Source organism: Panthera onca, chromosome C1, assembly GCF_046562875.1.
Source record: "Panthera onca isolate mPanOnc1 chromosome C1, mPanOnc1 haplotype 2, whole genome shotgun sequence".
NCBI classification, from domain to species: Eukaryota; Metazoa; Chordata; class Mammalia; order Carnivora; family Felidae; genus Panthera; species Panthera onca.
Genome location: NC_138346.1, coordinates 22277100 through 22296501, shown reverse-complemented (window position 1 = coordinate 22296501; position 19402 = coordinate 22277100). Strand labels below are relative to the sequence as shown.

Sequence of the window (19402 nt, the reverse complement as noted above, 5' to 3'; positions counted from 1 at the left end):
AACTAACTTGGTTTTCTTACCCAGATTTAAGAGCAATTACAGAAGGAAAAAAGTATTTTTTTATCCTTTTTTATTTAATTGGAATGAGAAGGACATAGGGAATTAAAAGTTTAGTACTTACTGAATATTAAAATGATGGTATTAAAACATGATTTTGAATCTCTGGTAACCGAGGAGATTTTCCATCATCATTATCAAAAGTCCTTAAGTGTCTATGCCACCAAAATAAGATAAGAGGGAAAGCAGCTATGATGTGGAAAAGCATTGGTTCAAAGTCAAGACACTTGAGTTCCAGTCTCAGATGGATGACTAACTAGCCCTTCAGTTTTCACCAAGTCACCTCCCCCTGGGCTCAGCTTTTTTCCCTCTAAACAGGAGGACATAAGATTAGAACCATGAGCAGTAGAGGAAGGCTGACCAGGAGGCATTGAGCAGGAGGTGTCCATTCCACATCTCACAAATAGATGGCATTCCTTTGAATTTAGGACACCACTGATTTTAAGATGTGCCATTATTTTTACATGGCACCAAAAAAGAAAAATCACCACCAATTAAATGGTGACACCCTATCAAATGCATCCCAATTCCAGAGGCTTTAAGAAGCAAAGGAAAAAAAAGTATTACCTTAGAATTGATAAAATATGGATAACTGAATGTGGCAGTGAGAGAGTCACATTCTGGAAGTGTGTGCTGAATTAGGTCTAGATAGTAAGGCTTAGTGGAAGGGATTGGGCCCAAGTGAGTATGAACTGGAAGACTCTAAGCCTGATTCTCTGATCCCAAGCTCAGTGATTTTCTACTGTATGACTTTGAACCCTGAGATCAAGTAGTTGAATTTTGAAAGTAGATGCACGCAAAATGAAGACACAAAGCTACCAAACAGAAACCAGTGTGCCATTAAAAAAATATGTCTTTCTTCAATTGAGAAAGAACTCTTAATTATGCTTTGATTTAAAAAAAAATTTTTTTAAAGTGATGTGCTTTAATACACACACTTATATTTACTGTGTGTTTCTACCACAAATTCTATCTTTAAGGTAGGTATTTATTTTGAAGTAGAAAAGAACTCAGTATCTATCACAATTTTCTACTTTAAGGTTTTCCTTTAATCTGTGAAGATTCACTTCTAAGTACCAGGAAACTGAAAGAGAAATATAAGATAGGAGTTTGCAACCAAAATTCTGCTTTAGGGCATGGATTCAAGTTTCCCAAAGGATACAAAAATGCTGATTTGAAGGGACACATGCACCCTAACGTTTATAGCAGTGCTATCAACAATAGCCAAATAATGGAAAGAGCCCAAATGTTCATCAACTGATGAATGGATAAAGAAGATGTGGTATGTACGTACACACACACACACACACACACACACACACACACACACACTAGAAAACTATTTGGCAATGAAAAAGAATGAAATCTTGCCATTTGCGACTGTGTGGATGGAACTGGAGCATATTATGCTAAGTGAAATAAATCAGTTAGAGAAAGATAGATATCATATGATTTCACTCATATGTGGAATTTGAGAAACTCAACAGATGAATATAGGGGAAGGGAAGGAAAAATAAGATAAAAACAGAGAGGGACACAAACTATAAGAGACTCTTAAATACACAGAACAAACTCAAGGGTTGCTGAAACAGAGGGTAAGTGAGGGAAATGGGTTAAATGGGTGACGAGCATTAAGGAGGGCACTTCTCAGGATGAGCACTGGGTGTCATATGTAAGAGATGAATCACTGGGTTCTGCTCCTGAAGCCAAGACTACACTGTACGTTAACTAACTAGAATACAAAAAAAAAAAAAAAAAAAAAAAAAAAGAAAGAAAAAAGAAAACCTTTCTAAGTTGGAATTAAGAAACTATCACACACAGTTCTGAATACAAGAAGGCTCAAACCAGTTGATGAGAGGTTTAGCAAATTGTAATTGAAATATAAAAATGCAGCTGTGAGGATCAACCAGAATTCAAATAGAAAACGTAAGAAGTATAGGTTCAAACTCTAGAACACCCCTGGAAGCCTGATGCTGAGCTAACAAAAACATGAATCAGTAATTTGTACCCTGTAAGGAGAAATAATCAATTGCCTGGAAGCATTGGCAAAGTAAGTCTGAAAAGCACAAGTGGACTAACAAGTTACTCTAACCTCATTATTTCAGGTTGTCAGCCAGGCCTTGCAATAATTACTGTGCCCCACTTTTGAAATGTTCTTGCTTTCTTTTCACTCAGTTAGTGTAAGGATTGACTCATTACAGGATGAGCAGATAAAATAATTTTTATTCCAATACAATCCCAAAATCACACAGCACTTTTTCATAAATTCTAAATAGAAGTAAGCTATTTTGGATTTGGAAATAATGACGGGGAACATGCTCAAGAAGAGACCATGCTTTACATCCCAGGTCCTGTCTTTCATCATTATATTATTAACCTAGTCAGTAGCATAACATGAAATTCTTAGTCTCTATGAATCATGAGTCAGTGGAAGATAGGAGAGAAGATAACTGAAGAAGACAAGGCATACTGGAAAGAGAATTTGCTTATTGAGAGCTGAAACAAGCCATCTGTCTGTCTATGACTATGTCTGTGTCTACGTCTATATATCTATATCTAAATTCGTTTGGACTCATTTAGTTACCATGCCAACAATCTTCCTGCCTTACTAATTATTACTGTTATTATTTGAATTTCCTATAGGAATTTCATGGGCAAAAATTACTCTTAGGATTATAAATTGAACTCAGATTTTACTCAGAATTATTTACATTTTGTTTTTTAGAGGCACTTATAACATGATTTCTGCGTAATTTTTTAAAACAAAATATTGCTATATCAGCTGCCTTTATGATTCATAAAATATTTTCTTTAAAAAAAATTTTTTTTAATGTTTATTTATTTCTGAGACAGAGAGAGACAGAGCATGAGTTGGGGAGGGACAGAGAGAGAGGGAGACACAGAATCAGAAGCAGGCTCCAGGCTCTGAGCTGTCAGCACAGAGCCCGACGCGGGGCTCGAACACACAAACCGTGAGATCATGACCTGAGCCGAAGTCGGTCACTCAACCGACTGAGCTACCCACGCGCCCCAAAATATTTTTCTTTTTAATTCATGAGGTATGGGTCAGGCTTTCTGATTTTGTATAGATATGATGAAAAGCATACTAATTATTATACAAATAGATTTTATTTATAATAAAAAGAGATTCTTGACATACCTCATGAAGCCGGAGATCTTTCTCATAAACAAGTTTTTTTACAAATGCAGCTATAAATACAACCCAGGCAACCATGAGCACAATTGGAAGAGAATAAGAGACACTGGTTAGGAAGCTGCAAAAAAACAGAAACAAAAAAAAAAATTCAGCGACCCTAATGAATATCAACTGTGCAGATTGTGATATACAAAAACACATTCCCTCTTACAAATTATAATCCTGCTTTGAAATTGAGAATAGTCATTAATATTATTCCTTTATTTATGAAGAATGAAGCTGACTTAACAGTAAGCCTTTGATTTTCTTGCTGTATTGTTGCAAAAGTAAAAAAAAAAAAAACCTCTGGATTGTTGGATAAAATTACCCTATTGTTTAGAGTGTGTTTGAGTATGTCCTATCTAGGAAAATAATTATTACATAGATATAATTTCAAAGCTCAAAACCCTTCTGTCTAAACTAAATTCTTATCTAAAAGGCAGATTTAAAATTAGATGATGATTGGTTTATCTAGCTAAAAGCTATATCATCCCAAATTACTGTATTTATCTACTCTTTGGATGCTCATAGTTATTATTAAACTAAATTTCCCAAAATGAAATAAAATAAAACTCAAAGCATTCAATTTAAAATGCGAACAAAGAACTTGGATTCCTCAAAATAATGCTCCAGGAGATGTTTCATAAACAGTATATAAATGACTTTTCTGGTAATGTGTTAAATTAGGCAGTCACTGGAAGACTTCATCAGGCTCCAAATATATTCTTCCGTGGCCTGCCCATGATACCAGAAAGTTCCAATGCAGTGTTTCTCAAAGTTAACCGTGCATCACAATCACCTGAAGGGCTTACTAAACCACGGATTTCTGAGCCTTACCCATAACCTTCTGATCTATTATATCTGGGGTGGGATAAGGAATTTGCATTTTAAACAATTTCCCAGCTGATGTTGATGTTGCTGGTCCAGAGACCATACTTTGAGAATCATGGTTCTGACATTACTCACATGTCCATGCGCAAATGAGTAGTTTTCAATGAGAAGAACTCTAAATTGATCTGCTTTCTGTAGTAGGCTCCACTGACATTTTCACTTAGAGAAAGGCACCAAGGCTACTCCCCTTTTAATCTATAAGGCTAAGGAATTACCTTCAAAGGTCCTCATGAAAAATGCAAATATTAATGGAACATGACATCACCATCATTATCACTTTAGCATCAGAAGTGTATTATCATCAAAGATAGGAGGGTTTTGTTTGTTTGTTTGTTTTGTTTCATACGTGTGTGTGCTGTTTTTTTGTTTTTGGTTTTGTTTTTTTGTTTTGTTTGTTTTTTTGGATGGAGAAGAGGGTGGGGGCCATATCCATTTTTTTTGGTTCCTGGGAAACTGTCTGGCATGGCTTAGGCACTTAGACAATATTTGTTGAATGAATTTTCTCTTGGTTCAGGTCCAGCCCTAATGGTGTTTCTGGCTCTAGAATTAGGTAAAGGGCCTCATTCATTAATAACAAATTCCCTAAAATGTTTCTTCCAGTGATGGTGTATTTTAAGATTGGTTTGGTTTAGGTTTGGTTTAATATAAAGGAGAAAATTCTGGTCTCCTAATCGAAAGACCACTGAGTTACCGGCTATACAACTATGGACACGTTACTTAAGCTTTCTGGATTTTAGTTTTTTCATCAGGAAAATACGGTTGATGATACCTCATCTCACTTACCGTACTAAGGTTGTTGGGTAAACAGAGGAAATAATATATGTGAAAGCACTTTGTATGCAATAAAGAGTTGATATGTATATGTAGGATATTATGACCATACTCCCATGAAGAATGCAGAATATAGTTACTTTTATTCTTAAAAAGAAAATCCAGGTACCCACTATCCTAGGTACCAACATTTATAAGGGGGAAAAAATGAGCGGAAAATAGATGAGAAATTTTCTTTTAATTGAACCCACAGGTCTTTACTATTCGTGCCAGCCGATGCAGTTCCTACACAGTTCAGGCTGCAGAGAACTGACTGGCCTCCACAATAAGCAGCTAACCTTGACAACCCACTGGTGGAAGCCTCATCCGTCTCCCTGGATCGCTGCTGCACAAAGGGTTGCATCACCTCATTTTATCTACAGCTCTTGAAGCAGCCAAAGTAGACAGACACATTGATAGAAAGAAAAAAGAAAAAAAAAAACAACAGAGCAGAGCCATCTAAATTGTATATAAACTGAGCAAATGGGCTAACAAGTGTAATTTCATTAAAGTAATATTCTGCCTCAAGCTTTTATGTAGGAGGATGAGGCTGACTGTGGTCAGAGTGGAGGAGCCAGCCAGCGCTACCCGCCTGGCAGACTTCTTGAACATTCAAATTCAATTGTCTAAAACATGATCTGTACATTTTTTGTTGATGTAGCAAACCATTTGAGATAAGGATTTCTAGCAAGTGGACTGGTAGTACCTAACATAACATAGTGTTAGATGGCATAATATTTATCTTAGAGAGTGAATCAATGATGTGCTCTATCAAAATTTTTCTTAAAATTGGTCATGGACTCACAGATTTTTAATAAAATTTGAGAGCTGGAAGAGATGTTAAGATTGTCTTGTTTAATCCCTTCCTTTCACTAGAGAAAGCGAAGACCAGTAGAGAGTGGGCAGCATCAAAACCGTGCAGCGATGCATTCAGGTCTGTAGTTTAATGTTCCTAATTCAAGGGCCATAGTCCTTGGAAAGCTAAGGGTTATGATGAAGAAAACCTGAATCATTTGGTAAGAACTTTGCCATCATTTTGGTAACAATGAGCAGCTGTAGTGGAGCTGTGCCCTGTACCATCGACCCTCTCCTGGAAGCAAGCTTTAGACAAAACTTTGGTGAAAGAGATCGCTTTCATTTGATACATGTGAATGAATACATAGAAATGAGTGCTCAAAAAAGTGGTTGACTATTAAAAGAGGCTAGAGCTGCAGAGACTTACTTGTCTTTCATGTAGCAGGGATATGGAATTGCTTGGACCTGGACTGCTATTTCCTGGGAGTTTCTTCCAGTCTGCAATTCAATGATTGCTCTCTCAATACTATCCTGTAAGTAAACAAAAGCCCTGCCATAGATCTGGTTATGTGATGGAGAATTGTGTGGCCCCGGGGCCCAAATCTTGGTCCTTATGCTTCTTGTGGTCTGTGCCGTCTTGAGACTCATGCGGATGGTATATTTTATGACAGGAGGAAGAGAGACATTTTCAGAGTCATAGCCTCTATGCCGACTTCTGTTAGAAGGAAGCTTAAAAATAACACCTAAAAATAAAAGGGAAACAACAGCATAAAGGTTATTTTATGGTTGACATTATTCATTGTTTGGAGGGTACACTTAGGGGGCAGCCAAACAGGCAACTGAGTTTGTAATGTGACAGTAAGTTCAGGCTCCTAATTTACAGGAAAGATGGCTAATTGGAAGTGACAACTTCAGAGACTCAAAGCAGGAGTTTGAGAATATAATTACAAACTAAGTGGTCAGATTAAATAGATCACTCTAAGCCACTTACTAAAATTAAAACACGCACGCACGCACGCACACACGCGCACACACACACACACACACACACAAATGAATAATCTTGACTGATTATGAAGATGGACTCAACTTCACCCCATAACTATGTAATCCATTTCAGTCTCAATTCTAACCATGCCAACAAAATTACACATTTGTTGAAGTCTCCACGGACAATATAGTTGGTTTACTACATTAAAGGTTCTCATTTCTAAGGACATCAGAGGGGACAGTGACCCCCCAGACTACTTTTCTGAGTTCTGGATGAAAGGGGTGAGGAAAGAATTTGGCCAATTTTAGTACAAAGAGAAGCTCAAACTCTAGTAGAATGACACTTACTTCCAAAGAGTTCGTTGCTTTTGTAAAGCTTTTTAGCCTGTCTCTCCATCTCATCTATGCTTTTTGCTGCCTGAATACGGTCATATAATACACAGGAGGAAATATTTACTGTCAGGGAGGACAGTGTGTTGAGATGATCAATGAGGTCAATGCTGTTTTCTAATTTCAGCCTTAGAATATCTAAAAAAGCAAAGCAAAACAGACAAAACACATATTAGTTGTATTATAATGTTGTTTCTAATAGTACTGAGACAAACAAAATACTGACTTTTTGGTATATAATAACCATTATACTAGATTATGAGTAATAGGAAGTTGTAGAATTTGCTCCAAAAATATCCAGTAACAAAAATAGCTAATAACACATAGGAAAATGTATCCAGTCGTTCAAATATTCATTGAAGAGTATGTTGAGCTGGTACTGATATAGTAGACCCAAGTTCAAAGAGTGGTACAAGCCAATTTAAAAGTATATTCTGCTACAATTTAAGTAACCAATGACTAAAGGTGAATAATTAAAAATATATATCTACATGTAGTCAGGAAGAAAACTAGTGATAAAAGTTTTGAATAAACAGAAACACTTAACTTCATTCAGGGAATGTGAATGTAAGAATTTAAACAAAGAAAAATCTATGTAGAGTGTATAGAACAAATAAACTATGTCATTAAATAAGTTGTGCTACAGAATCATTTCTTAGGAGACTGTGAGAATCTATGCCACATAGTTAACAACTTTCTAAAACTGATATAAAACCTTAAGTGAGTTATGTTTATTGATATCTGTATTAATCTAGACAAAATGATCAAGTTTTTATTTCAGGTAATTACTTTGGAAGAAAGAGGATTTAATTGCTCTTCAATTTCATGATTCCTTATGAGGAAATCAACCGAGACAAAGGGTAAATATGAAATTGCAAGTTAATAAATCACTTGGCCAATTAAATTTTCACTGACTTGATCATCATGAATACCAAGAATGCTGTATCATAAATCCCTCCTCACAGAACCCAAACATGACTCTTCCAAACTCCAACGCAAGACTAATTTCTCACAGAGGGCAACTTCTTAAATGCATTTCTCATTAGAATTTAAAGTGAAATGGTTTGCTGGATATAGACATTGGTGGGGGAGGGGTAAAACTGTGGTTGAACAGTGGCCTCCAGCGGCCATTGGAAATTAACACAACACCAAGGATTCCTTAGAAATGCTGGCAGACAGGATCAACGAGCTATGAGGGTCAGTGCCCCACTCCCAATTCAAACTATATAAACTCTCAGATACTAAGTTGCATATACAATTACACAAACATCAAGTCTCACTGCTACATTCATTTTAGTCTATTTTTAAATTCTAGAACTCCTGTCCTATATTAAGAAGATAAAATTTATATAAAACTTTGTAGTATATTCCTGATATTTTGATCAAATGATTTCTTACCCAAATGGTACTTTTAGAGAATAAATCCACTAGTATCTTTCCTTAATGAAACTCGGTCAACTATCATAAAGTGCACACAATTATACACAATACAAACATGAGCCTAATTCCTCCCTACTGGTTTACAGACTATGTCACTTCTGTCCCAGGAGCTTCAGGGAGGAGGGGCACTTGCTCTACTGCAGCCAAATTCTGATGCTCTCAATCCCTTCCTCATACTTGTGGTTGCATAGCAACAGTGAGTCAGACACAGACTGAATTAGATGTCTTGCATCCCTTAGGTTGAAGGTGGGGATGTGGCAGAGGGAATGCATAAGTTCAGACAGCTTCCTTTGATCCTCTTTGCCTGTTTCTTTTAAATGACCATGAGAGGAGGATCCAACCTTGAATACTGATTTAAGTTTATTTTCTTTTGAGTCTCTTCATTGCCTTTGTTTTGCTTCTGCTAACTCAATAATTTCTTCCAGTTACATTTTGGGTTAATCACAGTGATACTGAGGCCAGCAGAGATAAGATGTTAAATGTAACTGGAAATAAACCATTTCATCTTCCTTTGTCCTTAAGGACTTGCTTTTCATCAAGTTGCTGGGGAGGTGGGGGGGACGTCCTCTTACTTCTAGCAATCTACCAAGTGACCAATGACTATAGGAATACATGAAGTATATGCTTGTTGAAACTAACTGCAGACACTGGTATGTGAATAGTTATTACTACTTGTAGTAATACGACTATCTGGGAAAAAGATGGATAGATATGTCCAAGATTTTACTGTCCTTAGAATAACTAGCTAAAAATCAAATGCAGAAGAAAATAAAACGTTTTCAAATGCAACCATGTTTTTCACATTCCTGACATGACTAGTGAATAAAAGTTTTGTAACTCTGGACTTACCGAGTTCATCGATCTGTTTCAATAGTTCAACGGCATCAAGTCCCACAGAGAATTTCACAAAAACTTGCACAAAGGGGTTCCTTAAAGTATTCTAACAAATAACAATAGGGAATCAGTTTCAGTACAAGAAAACATGTTTAATCATCATCTGTCTAACAGCATCTACAGTGAAAGGAAGTAACAACCACCCGGCATTATCAATGCAACACCTTGCAGTGCTCACATACAAATCCTTAGAAAGGGAGAGAAGGTGCGTGGCTGGTAATGACTAGAAAGGCTGGGTTTTTCTTGTTGATAGACACAAATTAGTCAGCATGCTCCTGTGGCCAGATATGACTCTAATTATCAACATTAGGAAATTACATTCAATGTAACAGTCCTTTTACCCACGGCTATGACATCATTTGTTTTTTGATATACTCTATACACCACTGTAGTGGTTCATGGTTGAATTTTGTTCAACTAAAAGAAACTGATACAACTTTTAAAAACTGTGAAGTCTATAGGCACCTGGGTGGCTCAGTCAGTTGAACGACTTCGGCTCAGGTCATGATCTCATGGTTCATGAGTTCGAACCCCACATGGAGCTCACTGCTGTCAGTGTAGAGCCTGCTTCCAATCCTCTGTCCCTCCTTTCTCTCTTGCCCTTCTCCTGCTCATGCTGTCTCTCTCTCTCAAAAATAAATTTAAAAAATATTTAAAAAATTGTGATGCCTAAATGGAACTTCGTATCACAACTGATTGGTGCAAGAGTTCTACTACTTCCTAGCTATGGGCTCTCAGCAAGCAATCTGCTTTTTCTAGCTTCATGTTACTTTTCTGTAAAGTAGAGATGAATGAGTCATCAGAACATTCAAATGTAAATTACTATAATATCATTTATCATTGCAAAAAGCACAATTATGTGAACATGGAAAAATAAACTGACGATAAATCTTTAAATTTCTCTATCTCCATGGAAAGACTGAAAAATTAAAAAAAAACAAACCTCAACGCTTTAACATATAATGATTTTATAGCTATCTTCCAAATTAGGAGACATAGCTTCTACCACTCCAGAAATACAGCCAGGTAACACTTGTTGAGACCTTACTGTGTACTGCACACTAACAGAGTTTAGCTTAATTTTCTCACAGAGTTTTCCAGAACACCTTGAGGTCCCTTAAGGACACAAAATTAATAAGGGCCAAAGGGCCAAAGGGCGGAAGACAGAGAATTCAACATGATTAGAGAAATGCTTATCTTATGTGTTAATTCATGGCCATGTTTTTATGGGAACCAGACTAAAACTGGTTTTCCCTTTGGAGGACAATCCAGGATCACTCATCATTCTGTCCTTCTTACCAATATCTTCAGTTTTGTTACCATGGAGATAAAAGGTTAAGAATAATATGTATGAACAGAGCATAGATACAAGAGAATTAATTCACTAAATCCATAGATGCTGAGGGGTAAGGGCAGGTGACAGCATGTAGACTGACGGCTATCACACAGCTACACACCATGATAACCCAAGTCCTCTGAAGTCTATTTACCAGGAATTAATTTGTGCATCCTGGAAAAACTGAATTAGAGCATTACTAATAAACAAAGCACTGTGTCTGTTGCAATTCAGAGAAGATCCACTGAGCCATATCTCCATTCTCCCACCACTCCTTTTGCGATCAATCCTGTGATGAGTGACACTATTTTTACATGCTTTCACACATATGATCCTCACAAATCTGTGAAGTGGCTCTCAGTATATTCATTTTAGAGTTCGTAAACTGTCGATCAAGTGTCTTATGTCATTTGCCTCGGGATTCACATTGGCAAAGCCAGGTGTTATGCTAAAAGCCTTAAATTTCAAAATCTGTGTACATTTGCATAAATAAGTTTTTCCTCAATAATTGGGAATAATGATTTATTTTTGGTCTAGAGCAGAATCAAGTTGCTTCCATTAGATGATGGTCCCTTTATGGACACAATCACAGAATTTCTTCATAGCAAATTATTGCACTTTGGAACTATTATGCACAGATCATGTCTTTTGTTAATTCACCGCTTTAGCCACAAAACTTTCCTTAGTGAAATGATATGTGTAGGGTTTTTTTTTTTTTTTTTACTCCACAGAAAAAGAGTTAAAGGAAAAAGAGAACAATCTTCCATTTAGGAAAACAGATAGGTCAACAAAGTACTATTAAGTGCTTTGTTACATAAAACATCCACTTGAACCTACTTAAAATTAGAACCAAGTTTAATAGTAAATTGTGGGGAAGATGTCTGATGCAAGTTTACTTTTCTTATATTAATTAAGTTATTAAATATCTATTTCAGAAATGTATTTTATATTATAATATAAACTTTATATATTATTTATGATAAAAGCCAGATTGTAATTATAACTATGCGCTGATTGTTAGTCAAAACAAAGACTAAGCAAGGCATCTTTGGATATAATTTTTCTGACAAAGTTGTATGAACCAAATCCTTTATTCTATGTTTAACTTCTTGAGCATGTTTTTAAGAAGGACCTTTTTTTTGCAAATATATTTTAGCTCTCCATCAATTTTCCATGGGCCTCTCTCAATACTTTGATATGTAAACCATTCTCTCTTAAAGTTCCTATATTGCATCCTTCCTGCCAGTTTTCTCTTCTCCAGCTGGTAGCTGGTCTGACTCTGCTGCTCCATTGTTAGTTCTCAGTAGCTGTTTGTGATTGGAACATTTGCCCCACATTATTTTCAACATCTTCAGAAAACCCTACATCTTTTGCAAGAATTGCAAATTATACTTTGAACCAGTGCACATTGTATTTGAGTTGCATTGTCAAATCTTTACCCTAGAGTGCTGTATGTTTCCACCAAAGAATTCCCCAAACTGAACATTCTTCTCCAGAATACTAGTATTTTTAGGAACTCTGGTTCTGTTAAAATAGCAAAAAATAATTTAAAGTGAAGGGACAAATAAAGAAAACACATTCTAAGTAGTTTTTACAGCATTTCATTTTTGGAAAACAAGATTTACATCACTAGTTAGGTCTCAAGTTCAACCTGTAAAATGGCTTATCTCTGAATTACAGATACAGAGAGGATGCACCACAGGAGGTGAGGATGATTAGGAATGTGAGAGATCGGTTATCCTGTCTCAGACTTTCTCTCTGGAGGACAGGAAATTTAATCTATTGGATACGGATTCCAAGTTACTACAGGCCCATTGCCATAATGAGGATGATTAAAATCTTAAAGAATTATAATTCCTATGAAGAAGAATGACAGAGCTGTCTCCTACCTGGAGCATGGGAATTGTCTGGTTTAACAGGTGGAAGGAATTCATGAAAAGTGGTGAGTTATCCATCCACTCTTGAGATTTCTCTCTTAATTCCGCCAGCTGCCTCAGAGTTACATTAGACTTAAAGACAAAGAAACAAAGACAGATCAGGTCCATCACTATTTCTCCTACATCCCAAAAAGGTATCATAAGGTTATTTTGTTATACAACTTTAAAGAAACAGTTCTAAAAGGTAGAGCTAGTAAAAAAAAAATTGTCAGAAATTTCCCACACGGTCAGAAGTTTTTAAATGACAGCTTTTATAGGGTCAGGATCACTTTTAAAAATTCTGGAAAATGTAGGGTTTGCTTCAGTGTCCACAGTGAATTTACAGTCAAAATGAAAACATGTCTTCTGGAGTTCTCACAAGTTACTCATTTTTTCCAATGACACATTTAACTTGACTACTACAGAAACATCCTAGTTCAAAGATATGAGGAGAATACTCTCATATACTGCTGGTGGAAATGGAGGTGTTACAGCCTTTTTGGAAAGCAATCTGACAACAGACATTACATAAAATACAGTATTCCTTAATCCCTCAATCCTGAACAATCATTTCATTGAAATAAAAATTCCACTGCATAAATAACATGCATGAGAATATTTGTTGTTATATTATTTACATTTGCAAAAACAAAAATGAAAACAAAAGGAAACACTGGAAACACAATAAATGCCCAACAATTGAGGATTGGCTGAGTAAATTCTATGGTATGAAAAAGTTTGCAATTTTCAAGAAGAATGAATTAAACGATGCCAATTGAGTTAGAATTTCCACAAGGTATTGTTGTGTGAGTAAAGTAACACATAGAAAAGTATTATAATGTAACCTCATTTTAATAATGCAAGCAATGACAAAAAACCTTGCATATGAATGTATGTATAGTATCATGATCTATAAAGAATTAGAGAAATGTACATAAATGACAAAAAATCACATCCTTGAATACTAAAAATTGTAAGTTACATAAAAGAAAGAATAAGATCAAGAGGAGAGAAAAAGAGGAGGTGAGAGCCAAACAAAAAGGAAAGACAAAAAAATGACTACACTTGGAAAATAAGCAGGTAATGACTTCACTTATGCAAAATTATTAGGAGCACATAGTCAATAAAGCAAATTAAATATTAAAATGCAAACAATAAAAACAAACGTCATCCTAGAAACCAGTGATGAACTCATGTCCATTTTTATATAGACCTACAATAACGTTATATTCACCTAAACTATGGTCTAGTGACCAAGTAATGGTAAAGTGGAGATTTTTTTCCTTCCACTCTATCATTTTAAAAGTATCAAATTTATAATTCAAATCATTAAAATTGCAACTTTCAAAGTTGCAGGGAAATGTAATTATGATTAAGTTAGGTAGATGATAAGTATAGTGACTATTAATAATGTTGTATTTCTCGACGTCTATCTTTCATATAAACATAACATGTTGAACTGTACAACCTAATGTGAAGCCAATAATTTATAATTTAGGGATTGTTTTTGTTCAAACTAGTTACATAATGCTCTAATATTATTTTTTTCTAGTGCCATTATTTTAACATATTTGAAAATTAGACACCAGTGGTAGAAAAATTTTCTGCTTTTGGAGATAAGCTGAAAAATATGAGATCTTGCTTCAACTAACCTCACTCTCAAGTGTCACCCTGGTTCATTTCTCTTCAAAGGGCTACTAAACAATCTACACTGTTTACACATGTACAGGGCAGAATCTGAGAATTACGAGTTTCAGAAATCCAAGGGTAATACTAGGTAAGATATAAAGAAATCTGAGTCAACTATAGTAGATTTGGAAGCTGACTACTTTAAAAGTCATCTTAATACTTTAGATAGAAACTGTGAGTTATAAGGGTCAAACCTTTTCCATTATTGCCTTTGTGATGGGGGTATATGGCGCGTACAAAATTTTTCCCAACAACATAGGTTTCAGGAAAGCCCAAATCACAGGTCCAGCAGGCATATTAATGATGTCTTTATAAAGGGAGAAGCAAAATGGTGCTGGAAGGAAAAAGTGAATAAAATCCATTTAGTATGTGTATCTAAAATCTATTTTGTTATGGTAAATTGACACAGATTATTGTTATTACGCCCACAGATGCATGTCTTATACTTCCTTTATTATTAACAGTTGTGAAGCATCTGGTATCAAACTAAGAAAGTGTAGTAACAAATCTTCTTTAGGTATGAGAGTTTAACCCAATAAGCAAGACTATGATAAGTGATGGCATTTGCCAAGAGGAGTTAGAAAGGTTTTGAAAAATCACATTTCAGAATATCTTCCAACCAACACTTAATTTAAAAATCTATATGTTTGTATGCAAAAATATGATACAAGGGTAGTACCAGATATATGAGTTGTTCAATAAATTTTGAATGAGTAAAGAGATGAATAAATGAGTCAATCCAATTGCACGAATATACTAAACATTCATATATCACTTGGAAGAGCTCAACTGATGGAATTTTGCATCCCAAGTAAACGGCGTTGATGTGCTACTAAGCGTTTATGGTTCTGCTGCATTCACAGAGCTTTTCTACATGTGAGACTAATTTCTAATTCTCAAAAGTTAAGAAAAATGTTGAGTAAGCAGATTTAAGGCATGTTTTTGCATTATTTACTGGCAAGGACAGTATAGTTGTGATGGACAAGTTCTCAGTGTTGTGACTCAGAAGCTAGACTGCTGAGCTCAGCTCATAGCTCTGATACTTCCACGTTGGGAGACCTTGGCCAGTTACTTAAGTCTGTCTGTACCTCAACTCCCCTAAGATGGAGACGCCTACCTTCTAGGTTTGCAAAGTGTGGGTCAGTCAATGTGCAAACATGCCTGAAGTGTGGGAAGTGCCGTGTAAGTGCTGGGGAAAATTAACGCATCATTTATTATGAAAGGTTAAGACACAGTGGACAATGTTGTTAGGAGATGATGTCACTGTGCTAATTTTGAAGTATACTTACTGGTATGTGTGGGGATTCCATATTTGGAAGCAATCTGTTCTTTGCTTAATTTGTAAGTCAAAAAATCCTTGGTGTGGTTGCCTTTTCGCCTTTGAGAAGAGGGCAGCAAGGCAGTTAAATATTCAGTGGTGATCCCCTGGGAACACAATGCTTGGGAGATGGTGCTAAATGATCCTTGGGGTGTGTTCATCCGGTTGCTTCTGTACATTGCCTGGGAGATAAAAATCCACGATTTATTAACATTATGTAGCTATAAGTGCTGCTGAGGACAATACAGAAGAAAACCTGGTAATGCTTAGAGTATCCTTATAGCTTCCATAACTCCTTTAAAACACGTATCCTAAATGTAAATGCAGAATGCTGAACCTCGCTAATTTAAGTGGCAACGCTTTCGCCAGACTAGAAGAGTTTCCCTGGAGGTGATTTTTTTGAATGTACTGTATTTGTAGCTGCATGTATTATAACTAATGTCAAATAAAAGTTAATATGACAAAAGGAATTTCCCAAGAAGCACATTACTGAGTGGCTTTCCTACCTGTGTTAACGGAACACTTCTGGGCAGATGCATTTGTTTCAGGGATGACATTTTATCCAGCAGCGGACGTGTGCCGGAAGCCATCTGACTGAGAATCTCTTTTAGCCTCATGAAGAGTTCTATCATCTTTTCTACTGGCTTTTGATCTTCCCTAGGGAAAAACACCTAACAGGAACAGAATAAAAATAAATGATCTATGTGGAGACATTGGCACCTGTGCTCACTGTTGGTAAGAATCTAAAAAGTTATAATCACTGTGGAAAAATTTTTGGAAGTTTATTAAATAACTTAGATATAAGCTTACCATGCAACCCAGAATTCCATTCCTAAGTATTTATCCAAGCAAAAGGAAAACGCATGTCCACACAAAGATTTGTATGTGAAGGTTCATAGTGGCATTATTCACAAGAGCCAAAAAAAAAAAAAAAAATGGAAACAATCCAAATGAATGGACAAACAAAATGTACACCCTAAAACTAGAATACCGTTTGGCAATAAAAAGATACGAAATACCGACACATGTTGCAACATGCGTGAAATTCAAAAACATTATACTAAGTGAAAACACACACACACACAAAGACCACATATTATATGATTCTGCTTATATAAAATGTCTAAAAAAGGAGAATCTCTGGAGATAGAAAATAGATTAGGGGCTGCCTGGGCTAGAGGTCAGAATGAGAAGTGACTGTATATAGACACAAAGTTTCTTTCTGGGGTTGACGGAAGTATTCTAAAATTATGTGGTAGGGGTGCCAGGGTGGCTCAGTTGGTTGAGTGCCCGACTCTTGGTTTTGGCTCAGGTCATGATCTCACAGTCTGTGAGACTGAGCCCCGTGTCAGGCTCTGAACAGATGGAGTAAAGCCTGCTTGGGATTCTCTCCCTCCCTCTCTCTCTCTGCCCCTCCCCTGCTCATGCATGCATGCTCTCTCTCTCTCTCTCTCTCTCTCTCAAAATAAATAAATGAACTTTTAAAAAATAAAATAAGGTAAAATTATTTTGTGGTAATGGTTGCACAATCATTGAATTGGACACTTCAAATAAGTGAATTTTACAGTATATAAATTATACCTCAATAAAGTTGCCTAAAATAAATGATTTTAAAAGTCATAAAGGCAAATGTCAATTACACAATTCTTCATGTATGCTGTTGCTCAAAGATCATATAATATTATCCTTAAAATCAGAAAAACCCTGTCAAAAAACTCATGTGATTTATCAGGTTTTATCACAATCCCATAAAGCTCTTCTGATGCATGAAGTGATACTGGAAATGCTTTAAAATTTTAAAGTAACTTCATCCTCTGATTCATTTCACCAACAAACTTTGATTGAGTGTCTGCTATGCTCCCAGCATGGGTGAGGTGATGGGTATATTGGGTGGTACACAAACTGACATCATCCCTCCACTCAAGAGGCTTTGGTCTAATAGATATCAAACAAATCAATAGACAAAAGACTGGGGGAATATGAAGGGGTACAGGGAGTTTAGCTAAGAATCAAAAAAGACCTTTCTTTCCAGTATGGCCCTGCAACGGAGAGAAAGAACAAACCAGAGAAAGAATAAGCAGAAGAAGGTTACAGGTAGAGGGAAAGATGTGTGAGGTCCACGAGGAGGGACAGTTCTTGACACGCCCAAGGTAGTCAAAGACCACCATTATGAGAACAAGATGCAGTTGGAGAGATATCTTGAAGACACAGATACCTCATTAGCACAGCTATTAATTACAGTCATGTTTTTTTCTAAATTGAAATCAACATTTCAGTTTTTCTTCCAGTGCTGCCCAAATTCTTGGCATTCTTACACTGATGTGAAATAAATGGACTAACGATGACTAATTTTTCGTTATTTTTCTTTGCAACACCTAAAAGAGGTAGGAATGGTCTTCTGCTTGTCAAATGCACATATTTAACTACTAGACTCAACAAAAAATGTTTGGTTTGGTATCTGTTCTGCAGAGGCATTATAAAATAAGAATTAAAATTTTAGATGAAAAAAATTAAAAAATAAAATTTTTGATGAACAGAATTAATAATTTCACTTCATATGCATTTGAAGTCATAGTTTATGGAACATAACCATTTGTATAATTACTGGGTATTTGCTGAGTGCCTTTATGGGCCTGGCACTATTCCTGGCATTTGAATATTGGGTGGTTCCACATAGCAGCTATGGGCCCAAGGAGACACCATGGAGGAAAGAGAATGTCACAGATGGGAAGGGGGTTTGTAGATTATGGGGATCCTGTAGGATCTGGGGGGTTTACCTGAATAGAATGGGGAGCCACTGGAAGGTGATGAGCAGAGGGGTGGCGTAATGTCACTTAAGTTTTAAAATGATCACTCTGGCTGTTTAAGAATGGTAGGGAAGGGTAGCAGTGGGGAGGTTACAAGTGTGGAGGCAGGGAGTCCCAGTTAAGAGGCCAGCACAGAAGGGGTGCTGGGTGGCTCAGTTGTTTAAGCGTCCGACTTCGGTTCGGGTCATGATCTCATGGTTTGTGAGTTAAAGCCCCACATGGGTCTCTGTGCTGAGAGCTCAGAGCCTAGAGCCTGCTTCAGATTCTGTGTCTCCCTCTCTCTTTCTGCCCCTCCCTTACTCACACACACACACACACACACACACACACACACACTCTCTCTCTCTCTAAAATAAATAAACATTGAAAGAAAAAAAAAAAAAGAGGCCACCACAGAAAGATAGGTATGGAAAATGATAATCCAGAACAGGATTACTGATAACTAGTCCTAAAACATTTCCATCCCCTTTTCTATAATGTCTCAACAACATATGTCACCCAAATTGCTTCTGGTTCTTCTTACTGTAAAGAGAAAAACACTTTTTGCAATGTTTTCAATAATATGTAAATATTTTTGATCTAGTATAGATGTGGGTGAACATAGATGTTTAATTTTCTTATGTTTATATTTTTCTTTCAGTTTGGTGTCACATAAGTACTTATAAAGCATGCACTTATTGTAAGATGAAGTCATTGCTGACTTTTCTAAGTTCTGATAATGATCCATTTATTTTATTCTACTGCATGAGTAACAGTAGCCTCTTTCTAAATTGATGGAAAAAACACATACAAATTTTTAACACCAAACAAATCTCCACTTTCTTAAAAAATTTGCTTTAATCTTTATTATTCTACCAAATTAATGCTTGTTCA

At 36.1% G+C, this 19402-nt stretch overlaps 1 protein-coding gene across 1 annotated transcript in view; it reads right to left on the bottom strand.

The window, feature by feature from the left end:
- Positions 1 to 19402, bottom strand: part of ABCA12 (ATP binding cassette subfamily A member 12) — a 291771-nt gene that overhangs the window by 53190 nt on the left and 219179 nt on the right. The window contains exons 19-26 of the mRNA XM_078450550.2: positions 16229 to 16393; positions 15694 to 15904; positions 14599 to 14738; positions 12689 to 12808; positions 9419 to 9509; positions 7088 to 7267; positions 6177 to 6492; positions 3218 to 3332 (exon numbers count right to left, since the gene is read on the bottom strand). Of these exons, the coding sequence (XP_078306676.2) occupies positions 3218 to 3332; positions 6177 to 6492; positions 7088 to 7267; positions 9419 to 9509; positions 12689 to 12808; positions 14599 to 14738; positions 15694 to 15904; positions 16229 to 16393 (1338 nt within the window). The remainder of the gene's footprint in view (positions 1 to 3217; positions 3333 to 6176; positions 6493 to 7087; positions 7268 to 9418; positions 9510 to 12688; positions 12809 to 14598; positions 14739 to 15693; positions 15905 to 16228; positions 16394 to 19402) is intronic.